Here is a 26764-nt window from a genome sequence, read left to right on the forward strand (position 1 = left end):
ATTTCTTTCCGCAGCTACGAAACAACAAGGCGAAAGATGTGTGTCTTGACCAGGGCCCCCAAGAGAACCACACAGCGATACTGTATCCGTGCCACGGCTGGGGACCTCAGGTAAGGATTTACTGTGCACGGGCTGCTTGGGAAAGTACCAAACCAGAGCTGGCAGAGGCTGCTCCGGGATGGAGCATGGATGCCCAGTCCCTGTGTTAGCTGCATGATCAAATTATAAGTTCCAGCTGCTTGTTTAAAAAATGAATAATAATAATAAAAAAAAAAAAAAACTCATGTAGAAAGAAGTGTTTTTTCCAGCTACTATAAGAGCTGTTTGCTGGATTAAATTACCAGATTTGTGCGGGAGCTGTGAGTAAAAGCATCATTAAAAAAACAAAAAAAATCCAGGCTAGAGTAAGCAATGCTGAAAGCAAGCAGCCAACCAGCAGAGCAACAAGCAAAGGCATTTTTAAGGCATTTCCTTTCTTTTTCTACCCACTGAGTAAAAGGTGCAAACTTGGAAAACAAACCAGAGTGCTTTCTGATGGGATGATAATTAGCCATTTCAACACGGCAGTGATTTAGCTGTAGTTTTCTACCAGCCCTTTCGCCTTTCCAAAACCTTAGGAGCAACCTATAAGCTCCTTATCTTAATTTAAGCTCATTCTAAACTAACAGTCGTGATTTCAAGATTTTCTCTGGATCTCTTAACTTTTACAGGAATAGTGACATCAAATAACTGAAAGTTGGTGGTAATGAACTAATTTGGCCTTTTATGTAATTTTGTCTTGCATTATGTTTTGAAGGGAAAACAACATCCCTGCAGAGCTGGAATGCTGCTGACTTGGTAGCTATAGGGATGAAATGCCAATCTGTAGTGAAAACTGGATGCCATGCTAGCTGTGTAAATGCAATCATCCTTAAGACTAGTGGTGCAGACTCTGAGCAGTGTTTTCAGGATCTGCAGGCTCCAGGGATAATTTAACAATTTCCTGGCTAGCTTTTCTGTCCATTTTTCTCCTCTCTCTGCTTATACGCCCACATTAGTCTTTTACCTAAATCCTGTAATCACCTTGCTGTTCTTGTATGCCTGATGGCCATCTTCCCATCATGCAAATCCCGTATCAGAATGTCCTTCTCCCCTATAATCTTTTAGGAGAAAATATAACAAGCTTGCTTTTAGGTCTAAAGTAGAATGGCCATCTTAAGACACAGATATTTTATGAATTATGGCGTGATCTTGATGTTTTCCTCCCTTGCCAAAACCAGGCCAGGCCTCCCTAAAACTACAGAGTGGTGGCACTTGTTCTAGAAATTTTTGCTTCCTCCAGCGATGCTCTGGTTGGTTGTCACCAGGTTTTTATGCATGTACCTGGCTTTTTTTTTTTTGCATCAGTGCTGCAGCTCTGAATATATGAAATCTAGATGAGGTGGGCAGGTAGTGGATGTCCAAAAGCTAAATTTCTAGGCTTAAGTTGTCACACTGATTCTCTCCAAAGAAAGAGAGAGGCACCCCAGAAGGAGACCTGTCAGACCTCTCACACGTGGGATAGCTCCTGCCCATTGCTCTCTACTAATGAGAGGAAGAGTCTTACACGTAGCAACTTAACTTTGATTTGGATGAGATGAATCCATCTCAGTTGTGCCAGAATGCTTTATTAAGTTCTTTTAGGCCAGTCCTAGCTCTTCGCTCCGCAGTTTTCTGTCCTGGCATCAAGATGTTTATTACTCAGGAGTTGACAATACCTTCCAACAGTCTATTTTAAAATCACTACACGACACTAAAGCTGTCTGTGCTTGCACATGACATGAGCACTGTTGGTCAGGCTGGGCCACATGTCTAAAGACCTGTAAGTGCCTAAATCTTCTTGCAATCACTGCATGACAGCAAACTGCTCAGATATCATTGAGATGAAGGAGCACAGAAGGTCATGTAGCAACAAGTAAAGACTCAGATTGGTGCAACCTGATACACTGCTGCTGTTTGGCTGGTTTGCTATACCGGCAAAGGCAAGTCACTGTATCAGACCTTCATCTCATTGCAGAAGTGCAAACACTTCATAGAAATGCTTAACATAAGCGCTTTAATTCTTGGTCCCACATGCCCTCTAAGGCTATCGTCCAGCAGCCCTCCAGGGTCACTGTGTTCACATTGCAGATACGAGAAGCGAAACCTCTGAAGTTTGCTCTGTAGTTTTGATCAGTGTTACTAAAGAAAGCTCAGCACTGCAGGTGCATTCATTAAGGTCAAAACTGTGAAATATAGCACAATAAAAAACATAACATTAAGTGCTCGCAGGTATTTACATAACAAAAAGCCTGCCTGTGAAAACTGTTTTCTCCTGTGAATCAAAAAAAAGGAGCCTAGGGAGCAGAAGAAAACTTCAACATCAGACAGTATGATTTCTCAAATTATTTGGGGTGATGTATTTATTGAGTGGATTTCTGATTTTTTAAGCATTGGAGTTTTCCTGGCTGAAACAAAGGCTTCTCTGACTTACGGCTACCTTGGAACCCATCTCAGAGCCATACCAGAGATATTTGGTAAACTCAATCTTGAAAACAAAGCTTTGTTTCTTTAATCCAGTGGACATAATTGTTTAGCTCCTACACACTGCTTATCCAGTCCATACATGGGAGAAGTTTTTTTATGAGGGAGGTAATGCAGTTGCTGCTTTTCAGGTGAGAAACACATATTAGGGTTCACAGCAAAATCATATAGCTGCTGCCTTGGTCTTGGGAACGTGCGATCCCATTCCTGGTAGTCTTCCCAAGACAGGATCTGATTTTTGTCAGATCTTAAGGATTAGCTCATCAAATCTGGCTCAAAGCCTAGAGCATCAATAAGGGTTTAAGTCAACAGGGTGTCAGACTTAAACATATTTCTTAGCTTTTCTATGTTTTTAATTCTCCAACTGCAGAATGAGTTTAGCAGTATCCTGCTGCTAACGAGGCATGAGGGGAAGCAAGTGGGAGGTGGAGATGGAGCCAAGTGGGTACTTAAAGGTGCAGGATGCTTCAGCTGTGGCAGCCTTATTGCATATCTGAGGGTCTAGCATGCTCAAGGAGGGTCATTCTCTGCTAGAAGGTGTATAGTTTGAGTGATGAGAATGTGCATAAAGAGCCTGTTCTCACAATATGGTCACCCTGCTCTTCCCAGCCTCACCTCAACTCAGTAGTCCCAAAGCTCATCACAGCCTGAACTGCCAACTTGGTGAGCCACCATGCCTTGGAACCAGCAGTGAGGGTCATTACAGATAAAAACTGTGGTTTAGTTTATCCTTGCCTTTAAACAAAGATCAGGCAACTGTGGCTGATTCGCTCATGGCTAAACATCACCTAGCTGTTAGGTGGTGCCTTGCTTAAATGTACACAGGTTGGTCCTAAATGGCACCAACTGCCCATTGCGCTTTCTGGATAGAAACGAAAACCTCTGAGTACATTATGATATGAGAAACTGAATTAGTCTGGCAATGTCGACTAGCCCTAGGCTTTCAGATGAATGGCTAAAAGCAAATTCTTTTTTTTCCTTCAGCTGTTTTTGTGATTAAACTTAATGATGTTTTCTTTTCCTACGTGATGTTTTCAAGTAAAATGTTTTATTGCTGCTGGTTCCCTTCATCTTGTATGTCTCACAAGCATAACTCAGATTTTTCTTTCTGTTCTTCTCTCTCTACGTTATCCCTTTCCTTTCCAAATAAGAGCCAGTTCTTGGCAGTTCTTTTGTTTCAGAGTGCATGCAGTTAGTTTAACTCCTTGAGAAAGCTTTTTTAAGTAGTTAGTGGTGAACGCAGAGGCTTTGAAATAAGCCTTTCCCAAAAATAAGGGTGCAGCACAGACAAAATTGGACTTTCAGTATTACTGTTTAATTAATGGGCTGAATGCTCTGATTTATTATTGGAAATATAATTAGAAGTGGTGTAAACATTCTGTTTAATTAGGTCTCTTGCTCTATAGTTACAAAACACAGGCAGTGACGATTCCTATTTGCTCTTTCAGCACCCGAAAGCCCTCAGGGTGGTGCCTCTGTTAGTGTTAACGTAGTCGCCTAAAATCTCCACTTCTCTTTTTGATATTATGACTCATCCACCTACACCTATAAAACCATTTCACAGTTAGAGGACTCTGGGTGTTCTGACGGCGTTTGGGCAACACGAGGCCAGCAGCATGCCGTGGTTCCTGGTGCCTGCCCCCCCATGTAACTTTGGGGGGTTGTTAGGAGTTCTTGCTGTTTCTAAGCAGTCGATCACCTGTGCGTTATTGCTGTTGCATCTCAAGTGTTGCATATCATGCACTCCTCTGCAGAGTGCTCCAGGGCAGAGAGAGTAGTGAGCAACCTCCTCTAATACGAATTGAGAGCACTGTGGAGGTGGAACAGGTTCCAAAAATTAGAAATAATGAGCTCAGCCTGAATCTGGGGGTTTTTGGCAGCCTGTCAAATCCTGACTGCAGACATTTAACAAAAAAACAACGTTTGTATTTGCAAACTGTGCAGCCAGTTGCTGTGAGTGCTTTTGATGACCTGGTGCTTTTGAGGTTGCTTGATCTATTATGACTTGGGAGCCAGACTTTCAGGCAGTTTCCCCTAAAATTTTATCACCTAATCAGCCAGAATCTGTCCACCTTAAGTTACTTTCTTAAGCTCCTTCTGCAGTTGATGAATCTCTCTGGAGAGAAATTTGTCCCATTCAAGGCACGGTGACATGTATCAGATCTTGACGTTTTGGTCTCTCTCCACTGATGACTGATAAGTGATTTAAGCTGAGCATGTAGCGTTGAGATGGATGGCGCTAAGTGAGATGGATCCCATGCCTGATGCTGAATGTGGATTAAATCTTTGCTTTTGTGCATAGTAACTTTGCTGTAGCATCCATCACTGGGAGAATTTTTGTTTGTTTTTCTCATCTGTTTATTTTCCCCTTAGCTTTCCATTTACTTCCAGGTTAAATCATTATCAGATTTCATGATGAAGTATCCCTTTATCCTGTAATTAAATTGAATCTGCTCTTGAGTTCTTTTTTTTTTCTCTCTTTTCTGATGGCTTCATCTTTTAAGTGATACATCACGAAAATACCTTACCGTAATGATGTATTACACTAATAATATAGTAATACCTCACTGGAGTGACAGAACTATAGTGATATATTAACATGATAGAAAGCACCATAATACAATAAAACTTAAGATAATGTTCACTCGGCAGAACATTTCATTTAATTACAGGATAAAATACGTTTTACCCATTTGAGCACCAGAACTTGGGGACAAAGCCATAAATACTGAGATCATCCAGGACACTACAGTGTCAAGGGTAACAAAATAGCACCTCAGATTAAATTGTATTAAAGAGAAAATACTGTACTCTTTACTTATAGTTACTAATTGATGATCTTCTCACTGCAGAAGCTAAACAACCCTAAATTATTTTCCGATAGAGTCCACGAAGGTCATCAAGCGCCGGCGTACCGGTGGGAGAGCAGCCCGAGCAGCCGTGCACCGGCACGGGCAGGGGCTGCAGGTCACCGTGGGGCAGAGCAGCCCCCAACATTGGCAGCTGGTGGTGGGGAACTTAGGTCCCGGGTGCAATTTTATTTGGGATGCAGTTTTACTTGGAGAGGTGTTTGTAAGAGTGAGTAGGTGTTAACCTGGGACTTAGCTCTGAAGGGCTTTTCTCTGATTTTCGGTGGTCCCAGGCCACTTATGCCGCTTAAGGGGTTTAAGATCTCATCAGCATTAATATTTTTAAATGGTGAGTTCAGTAAAACCTTTAAAACTCTTTTTAGAGTTTCTCTGGTCCTTCCCCTTGCTCGTGACAACTTCTATCTTGTCCTCCGTTAGGTCTGATAATTCCTTTAGGCATTTCCTCAGGGCAGTACCTTTGTGTTTGGTTTGTTTTCTGCTGAATTATTCATATCCTTCACCATCCATTCAGCTCCTTCCTTCCTTGGTCTGTTTTCTGGACGCTAAGAATCTTGTTTAACAGGTAACAAGATGCAGAACACATTACTGTAAAGGGAAGAGTTTAAGATTTCAGTGACCGGCCTTTTCACAAAGCCAAGAAAACATGCTTTTATTACGTGAAATACCACTAGTTATAACTGATTGTACTACGTAGTCTGTCATTAACTTCCTGTGCCTGGGCTACACTTAAGTAAAATTTCCTCCTCTGTCAGCGTAATCATTTCCTTCAAAAATTGCAAACTTTTATTATCTTCAAGCACCGTGATGACAGTATGAGGAAATTGTCGGTGACTAGAAAATAGCTCTTGAATCTCCAAGACAGTAACCTTGCTCAGATACTTGCTGACGTAGGGGGGCATTTTCAGGGTGACTGGCATGCTCGACAATGAGAGAATCCAGATCAGTCCCTCTTGTTCTTACAAAATGTTTGAGAGGAGAAAACGGATGTGGTCCAGCAGGAAAACATCTGATTGAGGAGCTTTCTCAGAGCATACAAGAACAGTTCTCCTGGGTGGCTTGTGCTGGGGCTCTTCAGATAAACAGAACCAGGGCAAAGGAAAGATTTATTTCGCTGGTGCAGAGCAAATCAGTTATATTCCTGGGGAGGAGGGCAGGGCTTACACGTTTACAGCAACGAGACTCGGAGCAGAGTGCTCGAAGACCTGGAAAGACCCTACTGAAATCCTACCAAAAGGAGGATCTACCAAAAAGAGGATCTGCTGAAAGCTCAGCACTTCCTAGAAGCTGTTCCTTGTAAATACAACATCCCCTTTATGTCTACTCATTGTCCCTCCAAAAGTCTCCTGAGAAGGGGCCAGGCTTTCAGTGCCACACTCAGTTAGCTGGCTGCTCATTGCATTCCCTTCTTGTACTCCCTTCAGCAAAGAAGCTCTGTTATTCCTCGGATATTTTGCATTGATACTAAATATCCCCATGAGCACCGTCAGTATTGATCAGCCAGAAACCTCTCACTATCAGTTCTTGTTCTTTTAGCTTTCATATGTACCCAAAGGATAAAATCTCTTCGATCACTTTTTCTCGTTGATCAGGATCGGGGCTGTTCCAAGCAGGTTTAAGAGGGCAACTCTATTGGAAATGATGAGTTGTTGAGATGGTGAATTGCTACAGTTGTTCAGAGTGTTTTAGTAACAATGGAGTGTGTAATTTATTAGTATTATAAAATATTTTTATGGTACCTTCAGTTTCTAAATAAGGCTACGGTCTTATGTGAACCCAATGAGATGAGCTGTTGCAGTAACAGAGGAAATTTGATCTGGGCATATGGCGGGTGTGGTCTGAGGCGTAAATAAGCTGTATTAAGGAAAGCTTCCTTTTCCTCCAAGGAAGTGTGAGCTCACTGAAGAATTATTGGTTTTCTGCTTCCAAAATTGGCCTGAAGATGATCTCGCAGGCTGCTCTCCCAGGACTCCTGAGGGTGCCTCTGCCTCTCTTGTGCCTTTGAGCACAGGTGGTTGTGCCTGCTGTAAGGCATGCAATCACTTGTCGAGCGTAGTGCCTTTCTTCTGCCCTGCTTCTAGAGCTGCTCCTTAACATGTTGGTCAAGCCAGGACCTGGCCGTGTGACAGAGATGCTTCCCAGGTGCCACCTGGCAAATTCAAAACCCAATCCTAATGGACAACTCCTAGTAGAAAGTGCTCCCAATAGCCACCTGCAGGGCTGTCTTGAACAGGGGCCTCTGCTCTGTATTTTCTTCCCCTGTATCATTCAAGAAGGACCAAGGTAGCAGAACCAGTGCTTCACTACCAGACTCTCTTTTGCCTAAAGGCTTGACCTCCTGCTTTTACCTTGTAATTGAAACTGCCAGCTGTCATGGTGGGCTTGCTGCAGAACAGAACAAATACTGAACAAAGGATTAAGATATCAAAGGCAGTATTTTCCAAAATGATTATGAGACTTGTAAGTCAACCGAGCTTTTTGGGGATAATCACTCTCAGTATTGAAATGCTTAGAAGGAAGAGGCTTGGAAGCCTGCAACAGTTATCACTGCAAGCTCTGTTTTGGTTGACAGAGAAGTAGATCAAGTGTTATGCAGTCTGCTAGATCCAGAAGCATGTCCTGGGCTTTGTCTGGTTATTGTACATAGTAGATGACACATCTAATAGATGCACTTAATGCATTTTTCATAATATCCATGTTTGTTTTTCAGCTCATTTCATTTCCCTGCAGCTTCCTCTCCCCTCCCTATCCCCCTGCTCCCTTCCTCAGGAAAGGTTTGATTTTTGCTCTACTTATTTTTCCCACCACATTAGGCGATAACATGTAACAGCAGAAAGCATGTTGCCTTGTGGGCATTAGGCCAACTGTCTAAAGACACACTGCCAAACATAATAAAAAAAGAAAGTATTTAGCACACTGATTTATGAACATGGTAACAAACATTTCAGAAACAGGATAGAGTAACTTGTATTGCCCATTTGGGACCCCTAGCTGGCTTTCTTCTTGGTCCCTTAAGCAAGTCTTGTTTCTTTTGTCTTTTTCTTTCCATTCCTCTTTCTTTTAGTAAGATAGGTGGCCTCATTCCCTCTGATGCTCAAATACTAATTCAGATGAGTTGCATGATTAAAAACATGCTGTCACTCTGTGAGAACTGCCTTCCTCAAGGCTTGACTCATCAAAACTTCAAACCGCCCAAACAAGAAAATCTGGAATTTGAGCCTTTCAGCTATCACAGAGATGCCCATGGAACGAGTCTTACGTTGCACCCACCTTGCACGTGGGGCAGCTGCCTCTGCAGGAACCAGGCACCAGCCCTGCCCCATGCTAGCATGGCCATATGGGGCAATCGGCCATGTTGCGAGAAGAGCCCGCTCATGCATGCTCCCCAGTGCGTTTGTCGAGCTGAATCCACGCCTGGAAGGACGATACTACGACAAGTGGACCTCTGTAAGATGTAAAGTGGCTAAGGCCTCACTTTGATACACACCACCTTGGGCAAAAGCAAAGCTCTGCCAGCAGCAGGGAACGATGTGCTTTAGACGCCCATCTTGAGGAAGAGGGACAGGCGTACCTACAACCAACAGAGTGAAGGAAGAGCAAAATTAGATTCAAGTATCATAACTGTATCTGCTGTTACTAACTCAAGTTGGACCGTTTGACATTGTTTTAACTTGATTTTCAGTGTTTAATTATTTTAACAGAGATAACCTGAACTCCCAGTGTGATTTACTGCCTCTTTTTAAACATCTGGGTCACAGATATGCTCAGTTAATTAACGTACTGAATACTGCTCATTTGTCTGCTTGATAATAGATTGATTCATAATTTAAATAAGCAGCTGTGTATATCTTTCCCCTGAACTATAAAAGGCAGGCTGCTGTCACTCATCTCTTTTCACTCCTGCATTTAAATATGTTTAGGGAAATATTTTGGTGGGATTCCTTAAACACTGCAAATATCTGGGCCTTTTGTCTAGAGCAGCCACAGAGGCAGTGGAGCTGTCTGCGAGCCAGCTGTGCGAGCTGCCGGCAGAGCGCCCTCGGGAGCGTCCGAGCTCTCTGCTACTCTGTGCCTCCCTCTTCCTGGCAGCAGAGGTGGCTCCGCAAGAGTACTCCTGCACACAGGAGTTTGACAGCAGTCAGATGCCGGTGATGTTGTGAGTGTAAAGATGAGATCCTGCGCTTGAGCCTTCCCTCCACGGTGGAACTGTGCGGAGCTTTGGGATTGCATCCCTGAGGAACAGGGCCAGTGACGCATCAGATTGCTCTGGCCAACGTTGCTACCTGGCTGCTGTTTCAATTGCTGGAGGGTTGCTCCAAACATACCATCAACATCGTGTACAGGCCAAAGCAAAACTGGCTGGCCAAGCGCAGGAAAAGCAACGGAACAGACCAACACGCCCAACCTAGCCAGCTGGCTGCAGGCTAAACCGTGGGGGAAGTCATCAGTCACCTCAACCTACAGAGTCTTTAGGCTCAAAGGAGACTGGAGGCGTCAGTCTCGTGATGGTATTAAGGCTCAGAGTTATTCTCATCCCTTCCCTGTGCCCCTGCTCTTCATCTGCATCTGCAAAAAACCCACAAAAATAACAAGGAAAGAAAGCCAGAAATTTTTTTTCCTTTTGTCAGTTCTACTTTCTCTATGTATCATCCTCACATGTTTTTCCTGGGGCTCTTCATAGCTGTCATTTTCTATATGGCTTTTTAATGGCACTCAAAAGCTACTGATAGTTGTCTTCTTCTTCTTCCCTGCCTGCAGCTTGCACGCTACACCAAGGAGGGATTCCTTCATCTTGGTGCCCTTGGGACCACGACTCTTCTACCCGATACTCGCTGTCTGGTGGATAATGTGAAAAGTCATTTCCCTCAGCTCCTTGATTGCGAAAAGGTCAAGAGCAGCCTCCATAAGCGCTGGAATTTCATACAGGTTTGTTACAGGTCCACCATTGGCTGTTTCTCCTCTCCCTTGCCTACATGTGGCCTGTGTCACACTATGTTCGGTGTGGGACCTGTTCATCACTGGGGAGGGGGACAAAGACAAAATGGTCCTATGCAATACCAGGTGCCAGAGGCTCTGAGGGCAAAGGAAAAAGGTTAAGAGCAGTCAGAGGTGGGACAGTATTGTAGGAGAGGTTCCAGGATGAGTTTCCATTTCTGTTGGAATGTTCTCAGCAGTATTACACTATCGTTGACTTTCAGATTTGTTTCTTACAGATAACCCAAGGTTAGATGCAAAAACCCACAGTACCTTTGCCCCGAAGCATACAGCAAATAATACACAGACTCGTGTTATTAGTGTTGAAGGTTCCTCTGTTCACTTCTCATTAATTTTTTGAGAAATTATTTTATTATTTTAGTGCGTTACTGCTCAAGTAAATACTATCGGCTTTCCAGCAAAACGTGAGGTTCTGTCCTGGGCAGTGTTTAGTCCTGGCTTGCTTCACAGACAACATATTTATCTGTGTCTTTAATTTTAGAATGGTGCCATCTTGAACAAGGGGACCGGACGTTGCTTGGAAGTGGAGAACAGAGGAATGGCCGGCATTGATCTGATTCTTCGCAGCTGCACAGGACAAAGATGGACAATTAAAAATTTCATCAAGTAAAAGGAGGAAGATTCCGAAGAGTTTCACTTGAAACACAGCTGACTTGGACTGATGAGACTGGACTCCTTTGGAAAGGAAGAAGTATCAAAACAGAGCTTTATTCATGTTATTAGGAGAGGACATGGGGAAAATGGGCATTTGTGTCTTTTTATTTTTATTCTATGTTTGTCTCCCACAGCTGATTCTGACTGAGTGAAATTGGGTCAGAACTGCTATTTTCTTCTAGCAAGCGCTCTAAAAGGTATCAGTTATTTCTGCTGGAATGACTGTAATAAGCTCATGCAGTCTTGTGATCATTTTACTGACAGGGAATGGTTGCATTCCTGGATGACTTTGAGCTCTTATAAAGGGCTGGGTAGGTTTACAATATGATCGGAGTAACAGACTTTGGATATACCTGCCTGGCAAGTGAGACCACTTGTGTGCTTGAGGAAGGGGAAATGTCACCAAGCCCCAAATGAGCTGTATTCAAATGACTTGGTGTTCTGCTAAGTCCTCGCTCTCTTTTCCCTGTCTCACCCCTGCTTCCACCAGCCTGTTTCTTGACTCTTGGAGAGGCCTGCATTAAAGCAAAGCTCTCAGAGACCCGCTGTAGCTCCTATAGGTCTTTCCCATCTACCCTTAATCATAGACATTGTTACACAAAATCGTACAGAATAAAAATACTGGTCTTGTATTTGTCCCTTCCCCACACACATGCACTGCTGTTGGCCAATCCAGTCCCACACAATGTGGGTCCCACTCCCACATGAAGTGTCCTGAAGAGGTTCCTCTTGGAAAAGGCCTTGGATGTTTTCCCACAGGCTGCTGCCCTCCGGCTCAGGTAAGGGTTGACTGCCCATTTTGGGATTGGTCTTCCACAATGCTGCTGAGGAGAGGTAGCATGATGCTTCCTGCCCTGTTGGTGACCCAGCAGTTGGACAGCAAGATGTTGCCCATCTGGGAGCATGGTGAACTGACCCACCTTGCTCTCCCAGCTGAGCAGCTAGCCTAGGAATGGCCCTTTAGTGGCCCACCTTTATGCTTTTACTGCTCTTCTAAAAGTGAGGAAGGATTCACTAGTGTGTGGAACATGCTGAGAAGAGGTAACACGAAAGGTTCAGGCTTCCCTCCCATGGAGGCTTTAGAATTTGTTTTCAAAGAATCCTTGCTCTGAATCAAGACAGTAATAATAATAGTCTCCTTGCCTTTGTGGTGACTTAATTCTCTTCCTGAGGCTTAAGCACACCTATCCTGCCTGGTCAGTGTATGACTGTGGTCAAGGCCCACTCCAAACAGCGCTTGCATCTGCAGTCTTTCCTGAGTAATGGTGAAATAAGTGAAGGGGGAGAGAGAAAGAGAGAGACTAATAGATAGCAGTTTGGTGGAAACTCTTGACTTTGCAGTTGCCTGAGGCTTAATAATACATCACCACAGTGGTGATAGCCTCGCTTGCTTTTCCTGGCCCATAAGAATCTACTCAGCTGTCATGGGAGACCATTGATTTGGGGTCCTGATATCAGGCTGACTGAGAAAAGGAAACATGGTCATGCAAGTTGGTGTTATACATGGATGCTAGACTAGTCCACAGCAGGCTTCATTCTTTGGAGAGGAGAAGCTAGCCCATCTCCTGTCCTTCTCATGGAATAATACTTTTTCTGGTTGCCCTCTGGCTAGGGTGTACTAAAATATGTTAATATATGAGATGTATGTGTAAATATGTTTCCCAAAGACGGGATGTGCACAGTGTTGTTTGCTGCAGAGCACTCATGCCTGTCTTCCATTTGCATCAGGATGAAGCTACCTTGATGTTTAATGAGTTTAATTTTCAATGCCATGAAGCTGATTTATAACTGATGTTTTAGTAATTTATTGAACAGAAGCAGATATATTTCATCGTTCCTTCTACAGCAACGAGCATCACATAGGACTAATTGTTCACTTATGCTTGACAGGACTTCCTCATTCATCAGGGTGGTTTCTGATTTTTTTTTTCTCTTGCCTACCTTAATGAAGTAAAACTTCTTAGTTGTCCTGGATTGCAAAGTAGGGAGTCAATGTAGAATTTTGCTCTCTTATTCGCTGTTGCATCATCTCTTGTGTAATAAATTTTAGCACTTAAAAAAACAACATGATCACAGTGTCTTTAGATGCATGATGTATTTTCCCTTGCATATGTTGCTGCCTTTTAAGAAAAGCAATTTGCTGATGAAGTGGGCTCTCGAGAAGTTCTGGGGGATTTGAGACTTCACAGTTAACGGTATAAATAATAAAATGCTCTGTAGTCAAGAATGAATTTGCTGTCAGACATCAGTGGAGTCACGTATTGTTTGATGCTGGGAAAAGCTTGAACGTTTTGGATAAACAACCAAGAAGCCTTTGGATGTTGCCTAGGACATAATTCACAATTCCAAGTTGAGTCCTACCAGTGCTGAGGGTGCCAGCAGATGGGTTTTGTCAGATTTAATTGTGATGGTGGAAGGTGTTACCACCTCCAGCTTTCCATCTGGTTCATCTGCCGGAGGTTTCTGTCCCCATCACAGTCAGCAGAGATGAATGTGTGGCTGCACCTTCACTACCGTAATTCACAGTATGTGCTTCAGCCACCAGGAAAGGGGGATTTGCTCTATTTAACATATTTAACATGCTGAATTGTCAGCTGAAGTCACTTAGGAAGGGCCACATGGCTCTGCTATGGCAACCATAGCCTCTGGTAGGAGTGAGTTGGACTGCCCTGCCAGGGAGTGTCTTCACTTTCCCCATGGGATTGATGCTGCCTGTCAGAGGTGACGTTGTATTTGAGTTTGCGAGCTTGCTTGAGGTAACGGGGGAGATGCAAGACAAGCTGATTATGGGAATCCCATTGGTGACAGGCACTGTAAGTCTTTTAAAAATTTGTAAGGTTCAGAGATACGTTTACTGTGCAACCCATAAAGAAAACAAATGTCTGAGCACCCAGCTGGAAGGGGATGATGGAAATGAAGTTTGTTCCAGGACCCTCAGTTGGTACACAAACTCTCGTGAGGTGGCTTGCCCATTTTCACTGGCATACCCAGAAGGCTTTAAAATGACTGAAGAGAACCAGTGCTAATAAAATCAGGAGTAAAAGCCGGAATTTTATCTGCCATGTCCATGTAACAGGTTCTGTTCTTACCTTAGACTGTGACATGCAGAGATGCTTGGTGAGGCCAAGACTTGAGAGCCGTACCCTCCTACACCTTAGAAATCTGCTTTAGGAATCCAGATCTAAATGTTGCATCTCATGCTTATCTCTAATAATATGTTAATTGCTTTAAAAAGTGATATCAAAGTGGTTCTTATTAAATATATGATTTGAGTCTTGCCTCTTGAGTGATTTTAAAAAGATTTACTGCTGATGAGATAGAGGCAGTCATTCTTCTCTAGTTACATATTTAATAGAAAAGTGTTGCTGTTTTAATGAAACTTCCATTTTAAAAAGAAATAGAAATGAAGGAGAAATCAAGAGAGATGGCCGATGCAGATTAAATTCCAATTTCATCCATCCATGCAGGCCGTCAGTCACCAAGATAATGCAATTACATTCAAGAAGCTGAGAAGAGACGTTACATGGTAAAAAGCATTGCTTGCAAATGAATTATTATAACTAGGCTGGATGTTCCTAACCATAGCTTGAAGCCTGGGGCAACCCTTAGACCAGGTCTCTTACATCCGTATTCTCCTAGATGCAAGTTGGCTGGTTATGTGATATTCCTGTAAGGACAGCAAAGGTAAGTTGCTATGAGGAGATGCACAGATACACCCACAGAGTAGGGAAGGGTGTCTGTGTGTGCACCCAACCCTCAAGGGCACCCTTGGAGTTTTCATTTTAGGAGCAGCAGCAGTCTTACCTCGAACTGAGACACTGCAGGCCGTTAACGTGATCCAGATAAACGTAACCTTGGACCGACCTTTGGGGCTGTTCCTGCAGAGCATGGTAAATAAGATTCCATCACTGAGCGTCCCACTAGCACCCATGGATCCTTTTAACGATGACAAAAGATGGATGAAAGCAAACCTTTGTTCTTTTTGTTGCATGCATTTTGTAAGCTCAAGACTTTCTAAGGGGAAGGAGGTTGGGTTAGAGAGAGCTGTACAATCCAGTAGGCTTTACGGAAGGTTGAAGTTAACAACAGGCTCTTATTCTTTCGATCCCCTTAGTGAGATTTTTTGCTGCTGCCCTGGGCAAATAGCCAAACTTTCAGAAAGTTCACTCTAAGCCCTCAAATGAAGTTAAACTGCTTTCATTTCAAAGTCAAAGGTTTAACTCATGGACTTCCAATAGAAAAGCCTCTCTGCTTGACCACTAAGCAATTTAGGCACTCATCCACTGCTAATGGATATAGAGTTAAGCACTCCACTATGCAGTATGAAACTGGGCATTTTGAAATCTCTGCAGCTAGCTTTTGCAGATGAGAAGCTGTCTTCCTTTAGTTCAGGGAGGGAGAAAGCACATGTGACCATTAGGAATCTCAGCTGGATTTCCAAGGACATCTGGATAAAGTGTAAGGGTCCTTTCCTGTTGCTGTTGAATCAAATTGATTTGCGGATGGTCCTCTAAGCATTGGGAAAAATATTTTGTAAGATTTAGGGATGTAAACCTTCCAGCCCTGTCAGCCTAGGACAGAAAGGGGAGATACTGAAAGGCCAAAGCCTAGTAGCTGGGGGTTGATCTTGTGTTTTTGGAGGTGGTAGTTTCTGAAATCAAAGTGCTCATATGTCAAAAAAAATCATTAATCACTTTAACTATTCTTAGAGGCAGGAGACACATGACATGCTGCAGCCAGGGAAGTTGCTTGGTTCAGTCAGGTTTGCAGCTGTGTCAGTGTTGGTAGGACCAGGATCTTAGATGGAAGAGGACATGTGTTTTGTTTAGAAGCAAAATGACTGCATGCTTCTAGCAATAGATTTGAATAAAACAACATAGCAGGAATGACAAGCTTGCAATCCCAGCTCTACACTTACCCAGGATATCTTGTCAAGTGCAGGTGGGTTAAATGCACCTCCCCCGGGGGACTTTCATTGTAACTCACCGTTGTCTCAGCTGGGTGCAGCAGCTGGTATCATCCATGCTTCTGTGTCTCCTCTCCCCAGGGAATTTTCACTTATGGGCTGAGGCAGAATTTATAGCCGAAAAGTGGGTCAGTTCCTATTTATAGGACTACTAGCTCAGACTATCTGCTTGTCGTGAATCCTGGGTGAGAATCTGGCTCGAGTGCTTTGGGTCACCCTCTGAGCTGAGAAACCCGGGTAGTAGTTGTGCTCAGCATAAGGCTGTGCTGTTTGTCAGTAAACTAATAACCTAGGCATTAGCTCCAGTTTCTCCTAAAGAGCTAAATATTTATTTAGAAGGCACACAGGAATTGCTACCTAGAGCAGATATCCTGGTCCTCTGTGTCAAGTGTTGTTCATCTGACAGAAGGCAAAATACCAGGAAGAAAGATTATATAACCTGGAGAGCTTTCCAGAGGAGGAATTATTTATTTTGTTCCCATCTGGTGGCTCTGAGACGTGATGGGTAATAGCTCTCAAAATGTCTTTCCTGGCTATTGTAATTCTAGGTTTTATTGTTATAGGCAAGTATTTCATAGTTAGGCAAGAACCCGTTCAGGAACTAATTTCTTACTGTGCTCTTCAGAAATCACAGCCATGAGGAAAATAACAGCAGAGTGGGGACAAGGTGATTTGCTGTGCGGAGACTTAAAATTGGCACCCGGCAGTAAACGGGTAACAACTTCTGGCATTTTGAGAGCAGAACAGCTACTGTGAGGATCCTTTAAGCCTTCCAAGTGTCATCTGAGGAGGCAGGGTTATCTCCTGCTGTGCTTCTGAGCCCTGATAATGTGCTGGGAATCCTTATCCTGGGAACACTGGCCCAGCCACGTTCCTCTATCACCTAGTGCCATAGACCTGACACAAGCCAGCTGCCATTAAAGGCAGCTACAGACTGACTGAGCGTAGGTGTCCAAATGGCCCTGCAGAGCAACATTTTGCACCTTGCGTGTCAGATTGAGTATTCCTTCAGTGCGCGCCCGTGGCACATGCTGGAGCTTCCCAAGTCTGCAAAGACGGTGAGAAGTGAGATGTTATTTATATCTGGGAAGTGATCTTTTCCCTGAGACTGATGGTAGGAGACACTTGCTTCCTCCCCATTACTTTATGGTTCTGTTGCCTGGGTTTTGTTTGTTTGTTTTTGGCTTTTTTTTTTCTGTTTTTATGAAAGAGGCAAATGGCAAGCACAAGTCCATCACATGAGCTGAGGCAAAGTGCTTCTAAATTTAGGGCAGCAATCAGCTGTCAGTTGCAAAGAAGGTAGGGGAACAGTTTACCTTCAGTCACTTAAAGCAGAGCTGGAGCTGTGAAGATAAGAAAAGTCCTGTTTCTTTGAACATGAATGGTTTTTGGTGGAAGGGGGCATTACTCTATTGCTGTTAGTGGTTCTGTAGGGACATAGCGCATCCAAAGAGCTGTTATACCTTTGGAGGAGTTTCTTTGTGCAGAGCTGACCCCAGGCCTCCTGGAAACATGGCAACATTTGCCCTGGTGTGGAAAGGATTGGCAAAAATTGGAAAACAAGGGGTTTAATGGTGTTGGAGATTGAAAGGAGCTGAGGTGGAGATGGGGAAAAGGTGATTAGGTGAGCTTGCTTCTGGGTGAGAGTCTCTCCCTGGCGATCCTGCCTGTCCCAATGCATCAGAGCTTGCTGGTGGGCTGGGACCTCTTTCCAAAGGACTCAACCCATGATGTAGCACTCTGGACTACTGGCTCAAGACCTCTCAAACTGAGACCAGGCTCTCCTGAGCAACGCATTGTCCTCCAAGCTGGCTGTGTCTAGAGATTCTTTACTGCATGGTGTAGGACCAATTTCTGTAGCTCAAGTGCTGCCTTAGGTTGACCCTCTGTCTCCACTGCTTTCCCCACGGTCTGCTCCCCTTGCCCACCCCTCTTAGGTGCCCCCTTTGTCATGCACAAGAGTTGACTGGAGAGAAGAAAAGCAATTAAAGCAGCAGGCAGCTGCCCCAGCTTTGCCCTCCTTCTTAAGCAGGCAAAGGTAGAGAAGGGTCCCATGGAGACAGGTCCAGGAAGGCTCCACCACTATGTGCAGCCCTGCCCTGCCTCCACCAACAGCTGGCTGCCTTCAGGCTCTGCTCTTTGAGTTCTGCTTTTTGCCTTGACTCCAGTGTCATCTCACTGGTACCTTCATTCCCTTCATGCTTTCTACTTAGGTGCTATTTTTGTTCCACTTCCCCTTTGTCTTTCGTGCCGTCTTGTTTAGTTTTTGTGGCTGGGCCTGAGTTACGTTCCTCTCTTTGTTCCCAGCATGAATTTGCTCCATCTCTGCCCTCTTCGGTTCCTTTATTCTCTGTGCATTTTCTTTTGTTTGCTCTCTTTCAATTGCTACTTCTTTTGATTGCTTATTTCCACTTCTAGCTTTTTTTTCACTCTTTCCTATTCTTCCCTGTCTCAGCTCTCTTCTTTTTTCTGCTTGCTTTGTTTTCACTATATTCTTGTTCTCTCTTTGAGTTGTTTTGTTCATTATCTATCATCGTTTTGCTGTTTAGATTTCCCTATATCCACTGTTTCTATCTGAGCGTTTTTTATTCCTTTAAATTTTAATCATAGTACCTATAATCCAAATGCAATTTTTTATCATAATAAATAGGCTGCATAATAAATACAACTATATTTACAGCAGCTGGTTTCCATCCTGCCTCTGTCAGCTCTACAGTGCTTTTACACAGATGAGGTGGCAGTGAGTGTATGTCTAAAACAGTGCTGCTTGCAACCTCTGAGGCCTCCCTGTCATGAAATGGTGCAGGCAGCGGGTAGATCCTGCTTGCAAGCAGCAAAAAGCAGCGGTATTTGGGGACAAGTCTCTCCAAGGCAGTAGGGTGAGCCTGTGATGTTTCTTTGAAAGCATCCAGATCACTCGTGGAAAGGGATTAATGGTAGGTGAGGGGGATGTAGAGCTCAGGCAGGCAGGGTTTGCTTTAGACTGATCTTCTCCTTTAAAAACCAAGACACACACACAAGCACCTTCCACTGCCCTTATACTGTTCCAAGGGAGCTGATGCTGATTGACTGCAGAAGAAGTGCCCAAAGTCTCCTGTCCAGATGCCCTGTGCTGTGATAGACCTCTGTAAGATGCAAGCATGTGGCATGCTAAGGGGAAAAATTACGAGCCAGATGTGAGGGGAAAAAAAATCAGGAAAGGGAAAGTGAGACTGAAGAGATTAGGGCCAGATTTGGAGAGCTGGGAAACAGCGAGATAAGGAGACCTTTTCCTCTGGGGACAGAGCTCTCTTCAGCCATGGGGAAGGTGTCCGACCCAACGTGGATCTCCCTTGGTGAACACTCAGCCGAATCAGCTCTCCTGTGTGCAACCCATGCCTGGTGGTCCCCTGTGGGGACCTCGGGGTCTGTCGAGCCTTTTGTCAGCCCCCAGCCAGGCTACTATATCCAGACCTCTTCCCACCAGATGTTTGTCCCATCTGTTCTTGAAAACCTCTGCTGACAGTTAATCAGCGCTTCCTCAGGTGTCGCCACACACACTGTCAAAAATAGTTTTCATATGTCTAACCTGAATTTACCTGCTTGAACGGTAAGCCTGATCTGTTCTGTCTTCACCCTGCGAGCCGGAGGATGGATGCACTCCTTCCTCTCTGATTAGCCTCCCAAACGTCTGCGGCTCCCTGCATGTTTCTTTTGGTCCTGCTCTCCCTGAAAAGAAAGATCTGTGGCTCATGCTTTCCAGTGCAAAAGAGGCAGCCTGTAACCTGCCTGCTGTGGGCTTGGTGCATCCAAAGCTCTGGACAGGAGATGACAGTAAGGAACTGCCCAGCTGATGAGCAGGTGATGAAGAGCTTTGCTGAGCGAGTGGGATGTGGAAGAAAGTTGGAGTTGGAGTATATTGGCCATAGGCATTGCATGTCAGGTGTTGTGGATGAGACCTTCTTGGAGAGCAGTGCAGTGCTGAGGATGGTCTGTCCCAGCCGCACGGTGGGATGCAAGCAAGATCACTCCCTTCACCCCTTCTACCACCACCCCAAAATCCCCAGGTTGTGCTTTCCCATCGTGGCCTACAGCTGCATTTGTAGGACTGGGGCCCTGCTGGGTGCACCCTGCCCTGGGGCTACCGTTGCCCCGGTATAAAATGAAAAAGCCAATTAATTATAAATAATATATAGAGCAAGGTCATGGGCTCACACTGAGTTTCCCACTGGAATAATTTAAGTCACCTCCTCTGTTTAAGCATAACTGCTCCTGCTGAGCTGCTTTTGTTGCATTTGATAGCAAGATAATTATAATCCCATCAGTGGTTAAACTGTTTCAATAGGCAAAAGACACACTCTTCAGGCCTTTGATGGATATCTAACAGCTCCCAGAGATTTGATATTAATCAGCTGCTATCTCTTGACTGCTGGGAGGCAAGTGATCACTGACAATAGCAGTCAAGGGAAAACATGGTTTTTCTGAGATGCACACTTTAAGAGAGTAACACTTTGAAAGGAGGGTGGTTTAGGGCTGAATCCCAGAGCTGGCTGTTAACTCCTCCAGGCTGGTTCAGGGCAGAAGAAACTTTGGAGCTGGAGATACACTGTCTTGCTCCTAGCCCTTGCTGATCCCAGTTAGCACCAATTTTCTTTTACTGCAGGTGAGAGGATGTGAATTAGAGCGCCTGCCCATTCTAATCAGAAGAGATGGGATTTTGTCCTTATCCTCGCATGAATTATTTAACGGCTGGAGTGGCAAGGTGAGGAGTGAAAAATGCCAGTTAAAATGTTACTTAATATTTAACTGCATGCAAAATCAAGGTCCCATCGTATTTGATTCCTACCTAGAAATCAGCCTTTACATCTGAGTCCTTAAATCCTTAAAATTGAGCAAGCTCCTCTTTATGTTTTAATGAACAATTTCTCCTAATACTGCAAATTTGTGCGTGAAATTACTAAAAGTAATAAGCTCATCCATTTCTCTGCAATTTTGCTATTAAGCTGCAATAAGACAGACAATCTAGTCAATAATGCTAATATTATTCTTTGCAAGAAGTCAGCTGTACAGAGGGGCTTTGAGAATGAAACTTCCTGCTATCATCCTATGTAGCAAGAAAATAGAGTTTTTGCACAAACACTTGGGATTTTAACCTATGTATCTTGTTAAAACCCTGGGCTCCTTTGAGACTCCAAATAGCTAAACAGTGCAGAAAAGGAATCATTATTTGCTGAGGAGTGATTTTTTTTTTTTTAATCTGTGTAGGAGTGCATGGAGTTCTGTTGTTTTTTTCTGTAATTATTATTATTTGTGTGTAAACATATAGAGAGACTGTTGTAACCATTGGCCTGGAAAACTATCTAGGAGGTATTTGCTCCTCGCTGCAGTGTTTAACGTTTCATGACTGTTATTTTTCAGCTTCGCTGTATGTAACATTCTCCAATCATTTATCAGGAGAAGCTCTGTATATCCCATACAGTGTCAGTGTCCCCCCAGACTGGGAGCTGCGCAAAACATGGCCAAGGAGACAGCACCTGCAGAGACTCAGGATGCAGACAAGGAAGAATATTTGACCACGCTACTGTGAAAGGTCAGGGCAGAGCCACTTCTGTTCTGAAGACCAAGAGAGGCGATGTGCAATGGGTCAGGCAATGGGCTGTGCAACTCCTGCCTGTCCAGGGGGTGAGATGCCCATCACGATTTAGGCAGTGCATTTATTTGCTAGCTTTGATTTTCTCTCTCGACGCCTCCTTGATGCAGAGGGTTCCCTGAGTTGCACCCTCTCTCTGGGGCACCATCTGCTGCAGCAGCCTTGTGGTGGCACCTCAGTGCACGTCAGCTCATGCACTCCGGTGGCATCAGGAGATATTGCAGAGCGGCTCCTCTCTCTTAAGAGATCCCCAGAAAGGTGCTGGTGCCTCAACCTTTACCAGCAGCTCCCTGTCCCCCAGGCTGATATCCAGATGCTTATAGCAGATCTCCACCCTCCCTCGTACTTGCATCTATACCCTCGAAGAGCCTTACGCTGTGATTCAGCCAGTGGGCAGGAGTGCCGCTGCTTGACTCCCTATGAGCAGTAACTTTCCAAGGGCTGCCGAAGCGAGGGCTGCTTTCCTTCCCCAGCCTCCCCCCCACCCTTGCTTCAGCCCAAAGCTCAGACCATGTGTGGCTGGGCAGTGAACCATCCTGGAGGGAAACAATCCCCTTTTAATCTCTTCCTTTGACAGTGGAAGTCATGAAGTCATAAAGTTTAACCGTGAAACACATCCCTTCTGTAGGAGGCCTGAATTCACTCCAGATGGAGACACAGATCCATTGGAGATGTTATAGGGAGGGATAGGAGGGACTGCAGAAAAGAAAAAGACCCACCCCCCCAAAAAAATCTTTGGGAGGTAAACAAGATGGTCCTGGGTGGCCTTGCTGGGTAGGAGACACAGTCATAGCAAGATTTAATGAGAGTGAGGGGCTCATGGTGCAGGGAAATGCTAGTTGCATGGGGGATGAGGCTGTGGGTTAGTGCTTTGTAGTGTTTTCTGCATCCTTTTAACCCCCCAGCGCTCCCACGTTGGGCAGCACGGGAGCTAATGAGCTGCAGCGGGGCTGTGGAGGGAAAAGTCCTTTCCGTGGGGCTCTGCACTTCTGTGCAAAGAGATAAGGGAATGAAAACTGCTTCCTCAGTGCCACCTTGTGACTGAAAGTCAAACAGCCTGGCTGTTCTGCCGGATTAAAAAGCATATGATGATAGCAAGACTGCTAGTTGTTTGCCAGGGAGGGCTTTCACAAAAGCAGGTGAAAAATGCACAGTTTTGGAATAACGCAGTGCATAACTTCTCACTGTTGAGCAAGTTCCCCTGTGATGATGTGACCTGTAGGAAGGTTTTGCCGGGAAAGCTAGGGCCCATCTTCCAAAACATGTGTTCAGAAACAGCATAAAGCTTGAAGTATTTGCGCATCTTCCTCTGAAGACAGGACCAAGTGCTCTAGAGAGTGAAGCCCAACATGCACCCTCAGGACATGGCTCCTGGGCTGGAGACAGCAGCACTGGCAAGTACTCTGTAAATATGACAGTAATTACCAACACCACTTTTAAGCTCCATGGGTCTAGCATACCTTTATTTCTGTTGTTAAAGGGGTAATTTTAAAGACCAGCCATTATCTGTTGATAGTAATGCTTTAGAAAGCTCTCTTAAGCCACAGAAACTTGGCTTCCTTGCCAGGGTGGCCTCTTATGGAAGTGCTCTCCTGAAATAATCAACAAGTATCTTGGCCATTGATCTCTCAAGCTGGGCAAATACAGCTCTTGAAAGGCCCAGTCATAGGAGGAGAAGGAAAAGGAAAAGAAATAGAGTTTTGCCTGAAGATAGCTGAGCCCCAATATTGGTAGTGCCCAGCGAAAAGGTGGAGATGCAGGTTCAAATCCTATTCTGCCCAGTTCTCTCCTTGACCTGGAAAACTTCCTTGATATTTTAGTGAAAGATTTTGGCAAGTGAACTCTTCCCAACAAGCAGCAAATGTGGTTCAGAAACTTCAGAGCCACTCTCCTTCCTAGTGATGAAACACTAGCCACAGATGTGGGGTAAAATGTAACCACCATGTATCCAGGAACAAAGTTATGAGCAGAATTTTAAAAACATGATGTTGACACCTGACAGCAGCTCCTTAATAAGAGTCACAGTGCAGTGGGAGGAGTATGCACTTCCCTGGAGCCTTGGTCTGGTGTCTCACCTGCAGAGGAAGGCTGGCAAATACGGATGTTAAAGCTATGCAAAGTACCGAAAGTATCTAGGTTGAGCAAGTCACTTGGTGTCTATGTCCATGTGGTTCCCTCACCAATGTGAGACAGCTATGCCCCTTTCCTTGGTAAGGAGTGATAGAGCGAAGGTGGGATTGTGTATCTCACAAGGAACAAGCACCATGTGTCTCAGAAAGCTTCCACATTTTAGTTACCAAACCCACCATGCTAGCAGTGGTGGGCTTGAGATGAGTGGTAGATGGGGCTTTTTCTTCTTTCCCCTTTTTTGCAGCATGGCCATAAAGCTTCTCTGTCTTGACAAGGCTCAGCTCCAACCTCAGTGTTGTACTGTTGCCAAGGCAAGCTTTGAAAGCTCTGGTGGTGCATTTGCTCTCTGTCTTCCTGTGGAAGCAAAGGTGTGGGAATCATGAGGCATCCACTTTAAAGAAATTAAAATCAATCCTCCAGACCTGCAGTAACTAAAATCCTTTTCGTCTACATCTCTTTCAACCTTTCCCCATTAAAACACAGCATCTCTACTTCTTCAAACTGCACAGAAATTATACCATTTCTTGCTATTGATGTACCTCCTAAGAAAGAGTAAGTAGCACAAGGGGTTCATGAACATTTTTCCTAGAAATAGTAGGCTGCCAACTTAAAAGGTTGAGAAGAAACTGGCACTTAGGTCTGATGGTTGCTTTTGCTTGTGCTCTTTGCGTCTGGGTGCAATTTCGAGTTCCTAGCAGACCCCATAGCAGCAAAGAAATTGTCAGAGCTTACAGGGAGTATGATTGCGTCTCACAAAAGAAGAATGAATTGAACGCCTCAAACTTCTCCCTGTCAAGAGCCACAGTACTAAACATTGGCTGTTCAATTACTGACTTTGTCAGGCTTCAAATGCAAAGCTAACTCTAAGCCCTCACTTACAATTACTTTTCCTATCTCTTTTCGGATGGCATTTGACAGTGGCTTGACCAAGAGTGTATGAACCAGGCAGCACAGGCGTCTGCTGCCGTCTGCAGCGCTCTGCAAGTTTTGAGTCTGTGGCTCATTTTTCGTTCCAGTAAACATTCTCCGTGTGTAACACAGCTTTTGAGCACCATGATTTCTACTCTATTATTAAGAGATGGTGCTTCCACATCTTCAAATCATGGCTCAGGTCGGCCACTCTGTGCTTGCAGCAGGGTGAAAAGCAAGCAAAAAGGCTGCCTCCTTTTGTGCCCAGTTTCTCTGTTAGCTGTACCTGGACTGTCCACAGTGAAGGCCCTTTGAAGTCAAGTCAAAAGGACAGGGAGGCTCCATCTAACTGCTGAATGGGGGTACTTAGTGATGGTCTAAAAATCTCTAGTATTTACGGCAACAGCCTCCAAGAATGCCTTAGGTGTTTGTCTATAAATGGGGCAAAGGGGACCTGTGATATGGAAGAACCTGGTTGCAGGATCATGACCTTCCTTGAAGGAAGGTCACTTCCTTGTGTCCTCCAATATGTTTCTTCTATCCACATCCATGCTGTGAAGTATGTGGGGTGGACACTGAATAAAAGTGCCAGAAGAGACATGCGAAAAAGAGAGCCTTCTCACGTGGCATCCCATCATCTATTGCTATTATGCTGTATTTTCCTTCTTTGCCTGGTTCTGCTAGCACAGTCTCTAGGGGGAAACCCGAGAACCGCAGAGCTCCCTAGGCCTTTACTTTCTCTGTTAAACTACTGGGGTGTAGTTTAAACACATAATAATAATAATAATTTAATTATTACAATAATAATACTAGTCTTTTTTACAGAGAAATGAAAACTCCAGCTCCTGCTCACAGCCAATATGCAGCATACAATCAGACTCTCGGGTCCAATGTGTGAAAGAGAGGCAGAAAGGCCTGAGAGGCGTGACACGAGATGATGCTAAAGAAAACATAGCTCCAGCTGGCAGTGTGGAGGAGTGGTGATCCTGAAGAAAATGCCGTTTTTCTTTGCTTCCCAGGTGAGTTTCTATCTTAGGTGTCCAGTTACTTCTGCTGGCTTCCACGCTTCTCTTTCTCTCTCTACATAGCATACTGTAAGGTATGGCCAACGTCTAGGCTCCATTAGCTATGTAATACTACCTTACATGGTGTAGGACTTGAAGAAGGCACGTATATATTACCCGAAGAACTGATAGTACTGTTTTGTACCAGGTCTTCTCTGCGGGAGAAGGGCATTAAGGATAGCTCGCTGTTTCATAAAGAAATGACATTAACGGGGTTAAAGTGTCCCAATGCAGAGAAAAGCCAGACAGTAAAGTGAAGTGATTGTCACTGGCAATGAGTATGAAAAGGAAGTGGATAAGGAGTTGGAATTGGGTCAGATTTACAGTGATTTACTCTTCCATGAGTTTGAAAGGAGCACGAACAAAGTCAGAGCAATAAAAAAAGATTCAAAGGATAACAAGAAAACACTTCTGAAGTAGCCGAAGACAAGAGAGGCATGTGTTTGTGCATTTTTCAGAAAGGAAAAAACAATGCTACAAAGACTGAAATAATTAATGTGTTGGGTTTTTTTTCTTTTGCTGCTTTTTTTTAAAAAATCTATTTTTAAATAAAGATGGAAACAATTAACAACAGCTCCCACGGATTAAGGCTTCGGCTACTAGGAAGGAGGAATAAAGTAGAGCAGTTATACCATGTTTTCTTTTTTTTTTCCTTTTTTTTTTTTTTAAAGTAAGTTCATTGCTGCACCAAAAATTGGCAGTGCTCTGTGCCTTCCTGGGTCCTGCTCTGCTCCCTGGGCACCTGCTTCAGGAAGGTGAAATGTGCCAGCTTGGTGAGATGCCTGCCAGGTACTCGCACCTCTCCAGGATGGGGCATGTGGTTTTTGTTGGGAACTGTTGGGTCTGGAGTCTTCTTGGCTTTTCCCCACAGATTATTTAGGCCTAACAAACTCCATCTCTGAATAATAAATAGGACAGGATGGATCTAGAGACTAGAAAAATGCTCTGTAGTCCCTATCCTGGAAAACAGAGGCAGAAAAAGCATGAGAAGAGAAACAAAGTGAAGTTA

General features: G+C 44.3%; 1 protein-coding gene and 1 long non-coding RNA gene across 4 annotated transcripts in view; one reads left to right on the plus strand and one right to left on the minus strand.

Moving 5' to 3' along the window:
* The window catches only part of GALNT17 (polypeptide N-acetylgalactosaminyltransferase 17), a 204875-nt gene extending 191751 nt beyond the window's left edge, over window positions 1-13124 (plus strand). For both annotated transcript variants that reach the window (XM_062592343.1, XM_062592344.1), the window contains 3 exons: window positions 15-110; window positions 10167-10334; window positions 10885-13124. In XM_062592343.1, the coding sequence (XP_062448327.1) occupies window positions 15-110; window positions 10167-10334; window positions 10885-11013 (393 nt within the window). In that variant the 3' untranslated portion in view covers window positions 11014-13124. The remainder of the gene's footprint in view (window positions 1-14; window positions 111-10166; window positions 10335-10884) is intronic.
* On the minus strand, window positions 10697-16106 carry LOC134149333 (uncharacterized). Of its 2 annotated transcripts, XR_009960401.1 has the most exons (4): window positions 16044-16106; window positions 14862-14935; window positions 14147-14724; window positions 10697-10970 (listed from the first exon to the last, which is right to left on the minus strand). It is a non-coding gene; the product is annotated as an uncharacterized LOC134149333 (long non-coding RNA). The 2 variants fall into 2 exon arrangements; XR_009960400.1 differs by lacking the exon at window positions 10697-10970 and having other exon boundaries at window positions 12839-14724.
* Between the last annotated feature and the right edge of the window lie 10658 nt (window positions 16107-26764).

Source organism: Rhea pennata, chromosome 20 (genome assembly GCF_028389875.1).
Source record: "Rhea pennata isolate bPtePen1 chromosome 20, bPtePen1.pri, whole genome shotgun sequence".
NCBI classification, from domain to species: Eukaryota; Metazoa; Chordata; class Aves; order Rheiformes; family Rheidae; genus Rhea; species Rhea pennata.